The 13,874-nt window shown below is 37.9% G+C and overlaps 1 protein-coding gene across 1 annotated transcript in view; it reads left to right on the top strand.

Moving 5' to 3' along the window:
* Window positions 1-13,874, top strand: part of CYL1 (alpha-N-acetylglucosaminidase family / NAGLU family) — an 83,584-nt gene that overhangs the window by 21,676 nt on the left and 48,034 nt on the right. The window contains exons 4-6 of the mRNA XM_088954958.1: window positions 3,968-4,089; window positions 5,225-5,310; window positions 13,662-13,756. Of these exons, the coding sequence (XP_088811084.1) occupies window positions 3,968-4,089; window positions 5,225-5,310; window positions 13,662-13,756 (303 nt within the window). The remainder of the gene's footprint in view (window positions 1-3,967; window positions 4,090-5,224; window positions 5,311-13,661; window positions 13,757-13,874) is intronic.

The following is a 13,874-nucleotide window of genomic DNA, read 5'->3' as shown; positions in this document are numbered from 1 at the left end:
AAACAACTTTGGGAAAAGACATTTCAAAGAACTAAAAGAAAGATGTACCAAGTGATTGTGCGAAAGTATAATCTGGTTCACCGACTCTGACCTACTACTACTGCTGCTACTAGCACGATGGCCCTGATGTCTCAGAATTTCATCTAGAAGGTAGACTGCATTCACCTCACGACCACTCCCAATCATCTTCTTTGACTCCAGATCTTGCAAAATACAATTACCAGGAAGAAAGGTCACGAAACAATTCAAATTTTTTGTCTAAGAACTAATAGACAGTAGGTTGGTATGAAGTCTAGGGACATGTAAAACAAAAGACAGAGTTATATCATTGGTCATTCTAACTGTCCCCTTCCTAGCAATGGGCATATGTGAACCATCTGTTGTAGAGACTCTGTCTTTACCAGAGCACAATTGATAGGAACTGAAAAGGGTAGGGGCATTAGTCATGTGCTTGGATGCTTCTGAGTCTATAATCCAGGGTGGTCCTTCCTTACCTGAAGTACATGCAAGATTTGCAGTTACATATGAATTACTTGTATGTGCAAAGGAAGTGGTGTAGTTGGCTTCTGCATTCTGTTGTCCATTTAGAAGGCTAGAGCTAGGTGAATCTTTTTACTCATAAGCTGTCCAAACCTCTCCAAATCTGTTCTCATTGCTGCTATTGCAATGGATTCCCAATCACTTTGGGAAAGAGGGGTTGAAGAGTCTCATGTAGTGGCTACATTTGCATTTCCCTTCTTGTTTTTTATCCGATCAAGCATAAGATTTGGATGATGCTTCCAACAATTGTCCCTAGTATGCTTAGGCTTCGATAATCACACTCCAAGTCCTTATCTTCCCTTCTAGTCTCACTATTCCCCCCTGTCCCCATTCGGCTTAGGTTTTGTTGTACCAACCATAGCCGATTGGTCAATCCCAGGCTGTCTTGGCATTATATTCCTCCTACTCTCCTCTCCAGAGGCAAAGGCGTAGGCCTGAGAGAGTGTCACACTCTCCCTAGAAAGAATATGCTGCCTAGCAATGTCAAATTCAGGGTTCAACCTTGCCAAGAACTCAAAAACCCTATTCCTCTCTACTAGTTTATGATAAGTTGCTGCATCATTTACACTTTCCCATACCACAGTTTCTAAGTGATCTATTTCCTGCCATAGGGTTTTAGCATAGAGAAATACACAACAAGAGGTTTTTCTCCCTGTTTCATACTTATCACCTGATTTCTTAACTGATAGTCTCTGGCATCATTTTGCTTCTGAGAGTTGGTTTCGGTCACTCCATCCCAAATCTCCTTAGCAGTATTAGCTAATAGGAATTTTTTTGCAATAGGAGGTAACATAGAATTACCCAGCCAGGACATTACCATGTAATTCTCCTGCACCCATCGAGAAGAGTTTGTATCAGGTTTCTTCTCCTTTCAATGAGATACCCTAATTTTCCATGGGCACCATTAGCCATCTTAGCTGATTGTGCCCACTCCAAATAATTTGTACCATCAAGTTTTACTGTAGTAATGATCCCAGACCCAAAAATTTCACTACTACATCTAACACCTAGTCCCATAGTACTGGTAGATTTCATCTCAGTATTCCAACTCTCCATCTTACTTGAAACAATTCAATAGTAAGAAAAAATAGATTGGAGACCTTCAAAAAATAATTTAATATCACGCACACAGAAACAACCCTTTCGGAAGAAGAAAACCCTAGCTGGAGAGAAATCTCTCTCCTCCCCATGCCTCCCTACAAAGAGAAAAGTGAATCGATCATTCCGGGAGGCTTAGAAAATTCTAGAAACCAAACCGCCCTCTTCAAAAAAACAAAAGAAAACTAACAATACCTGGGTGCCCAAGATCAGAAAAAAAACAAACAGTCCAACATTTTCGGGACTCTTCCCCATACTCCAATTCTTCTTGATTTTGATGCCAAACAATAGTTCACCTTCTTGATGAATAGATTCCACCAAAAAATCGAAGAACTGGGCAATCTATAGCAAATCAATCAGCCCTTTACTACTTCATGCATTTGGCTGATCTAGGGTTGCATGAGAATGCTTCAATAAACCCTAGCCGATGCTCTGATACCAAGTAGAAATCTGCTGAATTAAAAAATATGAAAGAAAAGTAGTTTCTTGAAGAGAGAAGGAAGAGAGAAGGAGATGAAGAGAAGAAAAGAAGTTGAAAAGAAAAGAGAGCAATCATCTGGCCGCCCCCTTCACTTAAAAATAATAGAACAGTACAAAGACAACTATGCCCTTATAGGGCAGCAAAACATAGAACAACATATATAATACTAAAAAACATAATAAAATTTGGACTCACATAACTACTGTGGTCCTCGCCTCCTATCTAACAACTAACATAAAACATCTACTCAGAAAAACATCATGAAATTGATTAATCTTCAACAAGGTGTGCAAGCTGAAGAAGTTTCTCAATGGGCTCTAACAATCACCTAGAGCCTAGTTTGAGAGGTTTAGGGCTGCTCTTGTTAACTTTGGTTACACACGGACTCAGTCTGATCATACCCTCTTTGTGAAGAGGAGAGGGTCATTAATGGTATATCTTATAGTCTATGTGGATGACATTGTAGTGCCTAGCACTGATGTGACAGGGATTAATAACCTTAAAGCCTTCCTCAATGTGGAGTTTGAGATCAAAGATCTAGGAGAATTGATGTATTTCTTAGGTATTGAAGTGGTTCGATCTAAAGGTGGCATCTTCATATCCCAACACAAGTATGTGCTAGACTTGCTCATTGAAAAAGGTAAAATGGGAGCAAGACCGGTGGCTACCCCTATTGATACGAGTCACAAGTTTTCTGCTTCTGATGGAGAACTATTGAAGGATAAGGGAGTGTTTCAAAGGTTTCTTGGGAAACCGCTATATCTATGTATGACTCACCCTAGCATTGCATATGCTGTTAGTTGCATTTGCCAGTTCATTCATGCACCCAGAGATACACATATGGTAGCAGCAGAGAGGATTTTATGTTACTTGAAGAGTACTCCCGAGAAAGGTATTCTTATTGCTAAGCATGACCACATGAAACTGGAAGCCTATATAGATGCTGACTGGGCAGGCAACATTGATGATCAGAGGTCAATTTCGAGGTACTGTAGTATGGTTACATATATTGTTTCTTGGAGAAGCAAGAAACAATCAATGGTTGCTAGATCTTCAGCTGAGGCAGGGTATAGAGTTATGGCTCATGGAGTTTCTGAGTTGCTTTGGCTTCGGTCTCTGATGGAGGAATTGGGTGTTGAGTATGATAGACCAATGGTGCTGTATTGTGACAATCAAGCTGCTATTAACATTGCCTACAATCCCGTACAACATGATAGAACAAAGCACATTGAAGTTGATAGGCATTTCATCAGAGAAAGAGTGGCTTTTGGAGAAGTTTGTCTACCTTTAGTTGCATCTGAAGAACAGTTAGTTGATATTCTTACCAAAGGAGTCTCCAAGGCGAAGCTACAACATGACACAAGCAAGCTGGACATGATTGACATCTATGCTCAGCTTGAGGGGGAGTGTAGAGAAGATGGGCCAAATGATCCATAGCCCACATTTGTGTTTTTATTTATTTATTGTTTATGTTCTGTTTTGTTAATGGGCCTGCTAGCATTAACATCTTATGTTTTAATTAGCTAGCTGCCCCACTAAGGGCTTACTTGTAACTTCTGATTATTAGTGATTAATCTTTTAATGAAAAGGATTAGGGAAAGGAGAGAGTGTATGAACAACTCATCTCTTTCACCCCTTTCTCCTCAATTGTTCTCTTCCTCTTCTTCTCTTCTTGTTGTTTTCTTTTTGTTTCTTCACCTTTTTTAATCAGACTTCTTATTTCTTTATTGGGGACTGTTTTTCTTCTGGTTCCTTTTGCTCAGTGTTATATTTTTCATATTTATTACTATCAAGGAAATGAGTATACACGGCTTTTCTTCAGATGTGCTAACATTGAGTTGTTTGCAGATTCCTTTGTTTGGTGGGATTGGGAAAGATGGGAAAAAGAAATAGACTGGATGGCTCTTCAAGGGGTTAACTTGCCTTTGGCATTTACAGGACAAGAGACCATTTGGCAGAAAGTTTTGGAGGTTGTATGATTATTCATTCATATCCTGTTTTCGTAGCACAAAATGATTTAGCTTGTACTTGTTGGTGTTCAAAGATGTCCTTGCCTTGCACTCTTCTGGATGAATCTATCAGATATACTTCTATGTTCTAGTATTTGAGGTTGCACTGAATTTTCTCTCATGGTTAGATTTAACGTATGCTGGTCTTTTTCTCAATAAGTTCATTAAGAAGCTTAAGTCTGTTGGTTGCAGCTGCTGCATTGCTACATAGTAAAATATGTTGCATATGAGATTGATGACTAATTTTCCTATAAATATTTGATTTAATATTTTTGTTGTTCCTAGATATCACATGACATTGCCAACCTAATGTGGATTAATTTGTGTGGTTACTATCTTTTCTTTCATTTTTTTTTGGATTGATACTTATCTTCCTTTTCATTGTTTATATGTTTTTATTTAAGGATTAAAAGACAAGTTCCTGTTATTCACAAGAAATGGACTGTAGCTGCTAGATACATTGGGTGTTGTCATGCGCCATGCTCAAATAATTTCTTTTGTTATTTCCATATGTGGCTGAAGCACCATTTAACAAGAGCACTTAGGAATGGATGCATATAACATATATTATAAAGAGAGCAATACTCAAGAAGACCTAATACAGAATTTAGACATTGAACCTCCAGGAATTGCTGGAGGGGTCAGACGTCCACATGATGATACTCTGAGTCCCACTCAACCAAAGCTGGAAAAGTCCATAAAAAGGAAAACTCTGAGACTTTGAAGTTGGGATTACTGATAATATATTTTCTTGGACTGATTCACCCTTTCCTATTGGGCTGGAATTAACCAAGTTGGCCTCTCCTCTGCTATCTCTTAACTTCCTTTGAATTTCTGAGTGGTTGCTTACCTAGAGAGCATCCATTAGAATCTTATTTTTATGGTTTCTTGATTTGAGGAATATGAGTAGCCACAACCCTAGCTGGTAGAGGTCGAGTGATATAGAATGCTACTAATGTAGCATCAAATCAACAGGGATTCCTCTCAGCATCCAAACTCTTGATATGCTATCGCTTTCAGCCTTGATAAGGTCTCTTTGTTCCATGAAAAGTTTTGTTTTGATTTATTCTTTCTGATTCTGTCCTTTTGATTGCAGAATTTTAATATCAGTAAGAATGATTTGAATGATTTCTTTGGGGGACCTGCATTCCTTGCCTGGGCTCGCATGGGCAACTTACATGGGTAGGTAAATGAGATTTTGACTTGAACTCTGTTATTTGGTATTTTAAATGAATAATAGTGTAAAACTAGTTCAGCTGTATATAGGGATGCAACTTGGGCCAGGTTAGGTTTGGTTGTGTTGAAGATTGGGTTAGGGTCAAAAGTTTGAATCCAATTTAACTAGGGATGCAAACAGATTGGATCAGATTTGAATCGGGGTATATTTGAATCTGATCCAAACAATATAAATTTTATATCCAATATGATCTGAAGATCCGAACAGATCTCACAAAGGGCAATCTGAATTCGATTCTGTTAAGGATGTTGGATATCTGAATATGGTCCGACCCGATTCAATTTCTGTAAAATTTAACAAATTATTAAACGGAAAAATATAACAGTCTATATAGAAAAATACAAGCATTTTTTTCAACTATTTTATCATATATATACATATCTTTTTATAAAAAATAAATAATATAAAAAATTATAAAAATTCAATATAAACATATTTATAAATAACCCCCCCCCCCACACACATAGAGGATCAGATGGGGGGTGATCCGAATCCGACAAAAGTAGGATCAAGTTTGAATTCGGTTCGGATCATGATCCAGTCCATTTGCACCCCTAAATTAACTTTGGGTCTGGTTGGTTGAGGCCTTGGCCGATCTGACTTGATTTCATTTTTGTATTTATAAATGTTATATAAACATGTATTTATTCAAGTACTTATGTATATATGTATGCATGTCTTTGTTTGCATGTATGCATCTATGTAACTATGCATCCATAAATGTATATGTATTTATATGTGTCTGTATGCATGTATCTGTCTACCCTATCTATCTATGTATATATATGTATGTATCTGTGCATGTGTATATGTATCCCAATAGTTTAAGTTTAAAGGCAAATTTTTGTTAAACCATGATAACTATGTCTTTTTATATATAATAATGCTAAAACTAAGTTGACCTCAACCTATGAGGCTAGGAAATGAGAACATGTGGCAAGAGGAAGTAGGAACAGTGAGGCCAACCTGAATCCAACCCGAGACCAACCTAACCTGAAAACTTCAGATTGGGTTAGGGTTGACCTCAACCTGACTTAACCCAACCTGACTTGCACCCCTAGTTGTATTGTTTTGATCTTGGTTCCTATAAATCATAACTTCATATATTATTCTCATTCAAAAGGAGATATTGGTCAACCATTTTAAGATTAGCAGACCATTATAAATTCAGAAGCATATAAGGTTACAGAAAATATGCTTGATATTTATTTAGATGAAGATTCAGGAAATGGTATTAGACCGGCTGTTATTATTAGTGCTAAGGTCACTTGGAATGAACCCATCCTGCAATTTAACTGACATTAATATTTTTTACAAAAAATTAATTAGTTTTAAACTAACAAGTAATGACCATCAACATGCCACAATATCACAACTAATGAGAAGCTCATATTAAGGTCTGTCAATGGACAGCACAATTAAAATGGACTGTATGGTCCAATATATTGTATTGGATTGAACTGGTCCAGATTTATTGTTTCAATACATTTAGTGGATTGAATTGTACATATCTAGCGACTCCAAAGCACAACTCATTTATTGTTTGAAGTCTAGGGTTTCTCTCCAGCAAACGGTCTGTCTGTTTGTCTTGCTCTCTGTCTGCTTCAGCTTTGTTCAATTAAGTTTTCTATAAGGAGATGTGTTCAGTCCAAGCTTCTGAGGCTTCCACTATTGGGTAAGAATAGAAGCTGTTTTTCTGGCCATATTTAAGTATTTACCATAATTTTCTTTCAAATTTTCTTGAAACACTTGATGAGTAATTTCATACTCTCATCATGGTTGAAAATCTTTTTTTCTTCTTCTTGTTTAACAGATATTCTCCCCAACGGCTCAACCCACAATATTCCTTGGAGAGATTTGTAGCTAGCCCCTGCCCTAGACACCCATATACCATTTCCCTTATGATAAAGATAAAAGACTACTCAGAACAATAATACCAAAACATACTATGCCATTGCAACTTCTCTTCAATGCTTCATATTTGCTAGCTCCTTCTAGGTATTAGAGTAAACAGTTGCCACCAGAATGCTGAGGTCAAGTTTATTTGCAAATGCCTTGGTTTTGGAATTAGTGCACATGTCCGATTGCTGACCATGATGTCCTTCATTGGATACCTTTGCTGTAATAGTACTGTGAATAAACCCTAGTTGATTCTAGGTCAAAGTAGAGAAGAAGAAAGAAGAAAGAAAAGAGAAAGAAGAAGGAGAGAAGAAGAGTGTTCGGCCAGTCTAGAAGAGAGAATGTGAAAAATCACTCTCCTAGCTGACCCACTTGAATTTTATTCATAAAACTTAGAGTTACAAGAAAGACAATTTTGTCCCTCATAGAAGATGGGACACATAACTTAAACTCAGATACAATAGACCTTTCACTTTCAAGAAGATACACCAGAATGACCAAAATACCTGACTCGAGCATTCTAACACTCCCCCTCAAGCTGGAGAGTATATATCATATAGTCCCATCTTGTTACAAATGTAATCTATTCTTCCCCGAGACAATCCTTTTGTGAAGAGATCTACCCATTGATTTCCTGAGCTCACATGAGATGTAGTTATTACCCCACTTATCATTTTATCTCTCACAAAGTGACAATCCACCTCAATGTGTTTAGTTCTTTCATGGAAGACGGGATTGGATGAGATGTGAATAGCAGCTTGGATATCACAGTGTAGTTTCATGGGTTTGTCAATTGAGAAACTCATCTAAAGCTGAAACCTTTCAGTCAACACATCAAACACTTGGACTGCACACTGCAGAACCATTTAACATCAACACACCACGGCTGAAATTACTCAGTCATTTCATCGAACACTTGTTCTTCATACTGCAGAACTGATTACACACAAGGTATAGGGGTTCACTTTTAAGCATTTAGAATCATGGATATGTCAGCCACCACAACACAACCATCACCACACCACTGCTGTCGTGGACATCAGCAGTCTACTACTCTTCTTTATGCACACATGCGAGCAAGAAAACAAAGGAACATGACTGATATGTGTACCAGTTTCACCCAGCACCACAACAACTAACTTTTGAAGCACAAAAATTAGCATTCACAGTCCATTTCTGAACACACGACAGCAGTGTCCATACCTGTATACGTCCAGCCCTCTTCGTACACTGAATAGAGGGTCTAGTATACCACTTCAACGACCACCACAGCACTGGCTAGAGGCATTCTCACTTCCAGGACCTCAAAACGGCAACTCCTTTTCAGCCCTTTATCGAGTCTTCAATCAGGTCTGCTGTAGGATGATGAAACCTACTGTGGAGCTGGCGACGAACCCAAGAAGAAGACAACAGCAAGAAAACACGAGGCCTTATTGCTCTGATACCATGTGAATAAACCCTAGTTGATTCTAGGTCAAAGTAGAGAAGAAGAAAGAAGAAAGAAAAGAGAAAGAAGGAGAGAAGAAGAGTGTTCGACCAGTCTAGAAGAGAGAATGTGAAAAATCACTCCTAGCTGACCCACTTGAATTTTATTCATAAAACTTAGAGTTACAAGAAAGACAATTTTGTCCCTCATAGAAAATGAGATACATAACTTAAACTCAGATACAATAGACATTTCACTTTCAAGAAGATACACAAGAATGACCAAAATACCCCTGACTCGAGCATTCTAACAAGTACCAATATGTACGACAAGGTTCAAAGTATCGATATGCCCTTATTGTTAGTTTAAGCAAGAGAAAGAAAGAAAGAGATGAAACATTAGAGAAGTGAGACTGTTTAGTTGGCTTGTCTTGGTTGATCCAACTCAGTAATGATGTATTTGTATTAAATAGTAAATGGACAAAATTGTCCTTAAAAAGGAGATGAAATATAGGATTGTACAACTTAGCACTATAGAGTACATGCCTAATAATATACTTACAAGAAAGGGATAAAATGACAAAACTATCCCTTTTCTCTACACTCCCCCTCAAATTGATGCCAGGGAACAAGCATTGGTTTGTCCATAAGAAAATTATGTCTGGCCCTAGTCATGGCTTTGGTGAAGAAGTCAGCGAGCTATAGGCCAGAAGAGACATGTGGGTGAGAGTTTTGACCAACAAGAAGGAGATTCCTAATGAAATAGCATCCCACCTCAATGTGTTTTATATGCTCATGGAAGACAGGGTTGGATGAAATCTTGATGGCACTTATGTTATTAACAAAGAGTGGAATGAAAGATGAGTGATCAATAGCTGATAAAAACAAAGATGAGTGATCAATATCCATATCATGAAGTAGGGCTTTGAACCAAATTATCTTATTGCATACAGAGGACATTGCTCTAGACTCCGCTTCAGTAGACGACTTGGAGATAGTTCGTTGCTTCTTGCATTTCCAAGAGACCAAGGAATTTCCTAGAAAAATACACCAACTGGTAGTAGAGTGGTGAGTGTTATGACAACCTGTCCAATCAGCATTAGCATAAGCTCTAAGCAACATAGTGGAAGAGGATGAGAAGAATAGTCCATGGGACAATATTCCCCTAACATAACGGATGATCCGAAGAACAACAAAGAAATGGGGCTGATGTAGTGTAGAAATGAACTAGCTAACAATCTGAACTGTACAAGAGATGTCCAGTCGAGTCATAGTCAAGTAAATAAGACTACCCACAAGCTGCCCATACAACGTAGCGTCCTCTTTACTTAATTTAGGGATGAGTTCAAGAGGAATCTCAACTTGTTTGTAGTTAGATATATGTGCCATTTGTACCAAATCCATGGCATACTTTTGTTGATTGATAAAGTATCCTTGAGGTCACTGCTGAATTTCAAGACTCAAAAAGTAAGTGACTGGCCCAAGATCCTCCATCTTAAAAGAAGTGTTGAGAAGAAGTTTCAAGTTATCAATACCATCCACATCATCTCCTGTGATGAGAATATCATCAACATAGACCAAAAGAAGGGTTAATCCCTATGCCCACTTGAGAGTGAAGAGAGAGTAATTTGAAGTACTCTGCTGTCCAGCATCCATTACAACTATACGGAAGCGTTCAGACCAAGTTCGTGGAGCTTGTTTAAGACCATAAAGAGATTTCTTAAGATTACAAACCAAAGAAGGATCACCACAGTACCCAGAGGAGGTTTTGTGTATACTGTTTCTTGTAAATGCCAATGGAGAGGCATTTTTAACAACTATCTGATGAATTGTCCTTTGTTTAACTATAGTGATAGCCAAAGGAAGATGGGCAACTATAGTGATAGCCAAAGGATCACCACAACACCCAAGTTAGTTGGGTGCAGATGGGTGTTCACTGTGAAGCATAATGCAGATGTCTCGGTTGAAAAGTATAAAGCTTGATTGGTGGCAAAGGGGTTTACTCAAACTTATGGCATTGACTACCTAGAAACCTTTGCACCTATTGCCAAGATGAATACCATTAGAGTTCTACTATCCCTTGCAGCAAATTTCTCCTGGCCTCTGTTCCAACTTGATGTCAAGAATGCTTTCCTTAATGGAGACTTACAGGAATATGTGTATATGGAACTACCTCCTGGTTTTTATGATGTTGCTATAGGGAAGAAAGTTTTCAAATTGCAAAAGGCTTTATATGGTTTAAAGCAATCTCTAAGAGCTTGGTTTGGATCTTGAAAGGTTTGGCTATGTACAGGCCCACTCCGATCATACTCTTTTCATTAAGAGAAATGGTGCTTCTCTCACCCTTCTTGCAGTGTATGTTGATGACATTGTTATGACTGGTTGTGATCATGGTGAGATTGATTCTCTCAAACAATCCCTTCATGCGGAATTTGAAGTGAAAGACCTTGGTGATCTACGCTATTTCTTGGGAATTGAAGTGGCCCGCTCTAGACATGGTATCTTTATTTCACAGAGGAAATATGTCCTTGATCTTCTTGAGGACACTGGGAAACTAGGGGTTAAACCCACAGACACACCCATTGAGCTGAATCATAAGATAAGTGCTGAAGGGGGTGAGCCTCTTGAAGACAAAGCAATGTACCGGCGACTAGTTGGAAAGCTCCTTTATCTATGTCTCACTCACCCTGACATCTCTTATGCTGTTAGTGTGCTCAGCCAATACATGCATTCTCCTAGAACCACTCATCTATTGGCTGTGGAAAGACTCCTTGTTTACTTGAAGAAATGTCTGGGTCGGGGAATACTCTTTAAGAATAATGGTCATATGAAAATCGAGGTGTATACTGATGCTGATTGGGCCAGATGTGTTGATGATAGAAGATCGACTTCAGGATATTGTGCTTTTGTCAGAGGTAGCCTTGTGTTATGGCGTAGTAAGAAGCAAAATGTTGTTGCCCGTTCAAGTGCTGAGGCAGAATACAAGTCCATGTTGTTATAGCTGAGATCTCTTCTTGGGGAACTAGGGATTGAATATGAGAAACCGTTGAGGTTGTATTGTGATAACCAAGCTGCTATCAATATTGCTCATAATCCCATCCAGCATGCCCTATGTTGCCTCTGATATGCAGCATGCTGATCTCTTCACCAAAGCAGTCACCAAAGTCAAATTGGAATCAGACTTGTGCAAGTTGGGAATGATAAATATCTATTTCCAACTTGAGGGGGAGTGTAGTGATACAGTGGACCAGACATGATATTCCTTGTTTATGTGGTCCCATAAGTTCAGTTTTTTTATTTCTTATTTCTTGCATTTATGCTTGCTTACTTGTACTATTGTAGATAGCAGGGCATTTTTGTCCTTTTACCTAATGTTATGTTGAACATATAAATAATACTGCCTTGGGCGGCAGTAAGTGATTTTCGTCCATCACTCTCTTGTACCCAGAAGTTCTGCTAACAGCAGTAACTTCAAGTGTTTTGAAGTCTTTGAGGGTTCAATACAGCATTTAGCAATGTTTGTGTTGATTAAACCCTAACAAATAAGAAAATATCAAAATGAAATTAGTATATAAACACACAAGATGAGTATTTTAGTTTAAAAATGTCTATTTTATAATTATAACCTAAAAAAATTAAGAATATAAGAATTTGTTATAACACTCTATAGAAAACTGCTTGGCGATTAGGTGAGGCGAGACTCCAAGAGCGCCTTATCGCCTAGGCGTCGCCTTGACAACTATGTCCACTACCTTGGGTAGTGTGAGAATGACAACCTTGTCAGGGTATAGTTCCCCAAGTGTATTCATTGGTTGTGATGATTTAAGTCCATGTTATGAACTAAGGTGATTTTAGAAGAACAACCCGTTGATGCATGGAATAAATATTCTTTTGTTCATAAACAAAAGTTTGTACAATACATCAGTTGGAGTTGAGAGCATACACATTGTCTAACACTCAGGTCCAATAGATGTTGGTAACTCAATAAAGGCAGAAATACTTTTCAAAAAAAGTTGTACTTCTAGGCATGAGACTAGAAATTTGATACGGCTTCAATCTGATTCTTTACTCAAAGATTGCAAGCTGATTTCTCATGGGTTCTTCAATCTGCCAACTCTCTTGTGGACTCTTTAATCTCTGAGAGGGTAAACTGAGTGCTTGAAGTGGGGCACATATCCATTAGATTAAATGTGTAGCCATGTTTAGAGAACTGGTCCAGGCATAGAACCAGAAAAAGGAGAGGTTCACTGGTTAGAGGTTCAACTGACATTTTCTTTAAAATACGTGTGTATTAAAGCAATATATACATTAAAGAGGCATAAATGAATTCAAAATACAGGGATTAATGGTAACAAGACAGTAGATGTAAATAAAAGGTCATGGGTTCAAGTCTTGCCCTTAGAATTTTGAAATTTCCATTCATTTAGTAATCCGGTTGGTTTTATGAAACCGGAACTGATTCATCAGTTATCTAGTTAGGCTGGATGGTTATATATTATGTAAGATGACATTGTTTGATAAGGTACTCTTGATCTTGGGTCTAACTACCCACTCTTTAAGAATCTATACTTTTTTCATGGACTAAGTGCAATTACATAAATATCCTTAAATGTATGAAAAGACTAAACTACCCTCTCTATTATTATTCTTTCAAATTACTGCATTGAGTAATACAGATATTGTAAATCTTCCATCAGCTACATCTTATTTGATACCACCCTTGGTCCCACATTACCAATTTACCATGCATCGCTTGAATCCACCCTTTTCTGGTAGCTGTACCTAATTACCAATGTTTTAATTCTATTATTATGAAGATCTACATCCAAAGATTGCAGTTTAGATTCTTGGGTAGTTGTTGAGTTTGTTGTCATTATTTTGTGATTGGTTTATGAGAAAATGTTGTGTTCGCAGAAGCCAGTATATTCTTATCCTCAATTGCTTTTGTTACTGAGTACTTCACATATCACAGGTGGGGTGGGCCTCTTACACAAAGTTGGTTGGATAAACAACTGGCATTGCAGAAACGGATTTTGTCTCGAATGGTAGAGCTTGGCATGACTCCAGGTATAACTAAGCATTATGTTGGGAATAATTTTATTTTTAAAGGCACGTTGTAATTATATTGCCATATGTAAAAGTCTGTAGGTTCTGGCAATAATTTTTTTCCTATTCTGTGTAAATC

The sequence above is a fragment of the Nelumbo lutea genome, chromosome 7 (genome assembly GCF_056320005.1).
Source record: "Nelumbo lutea isolate HS-2025 chromosome 7, American lotus-T2T, whole genome shotgun sequence".
Taxonomy (NCBI): Eukaryota; Viridiplantae; Streptophyta; class Magnoliopsida; order Proteales; family Nelumbonaceae; genus Nelumbo; species Nelumbo lutea.
This window is presented reverse-complemented; position numbering and strand designations above follow the sequence as displayed.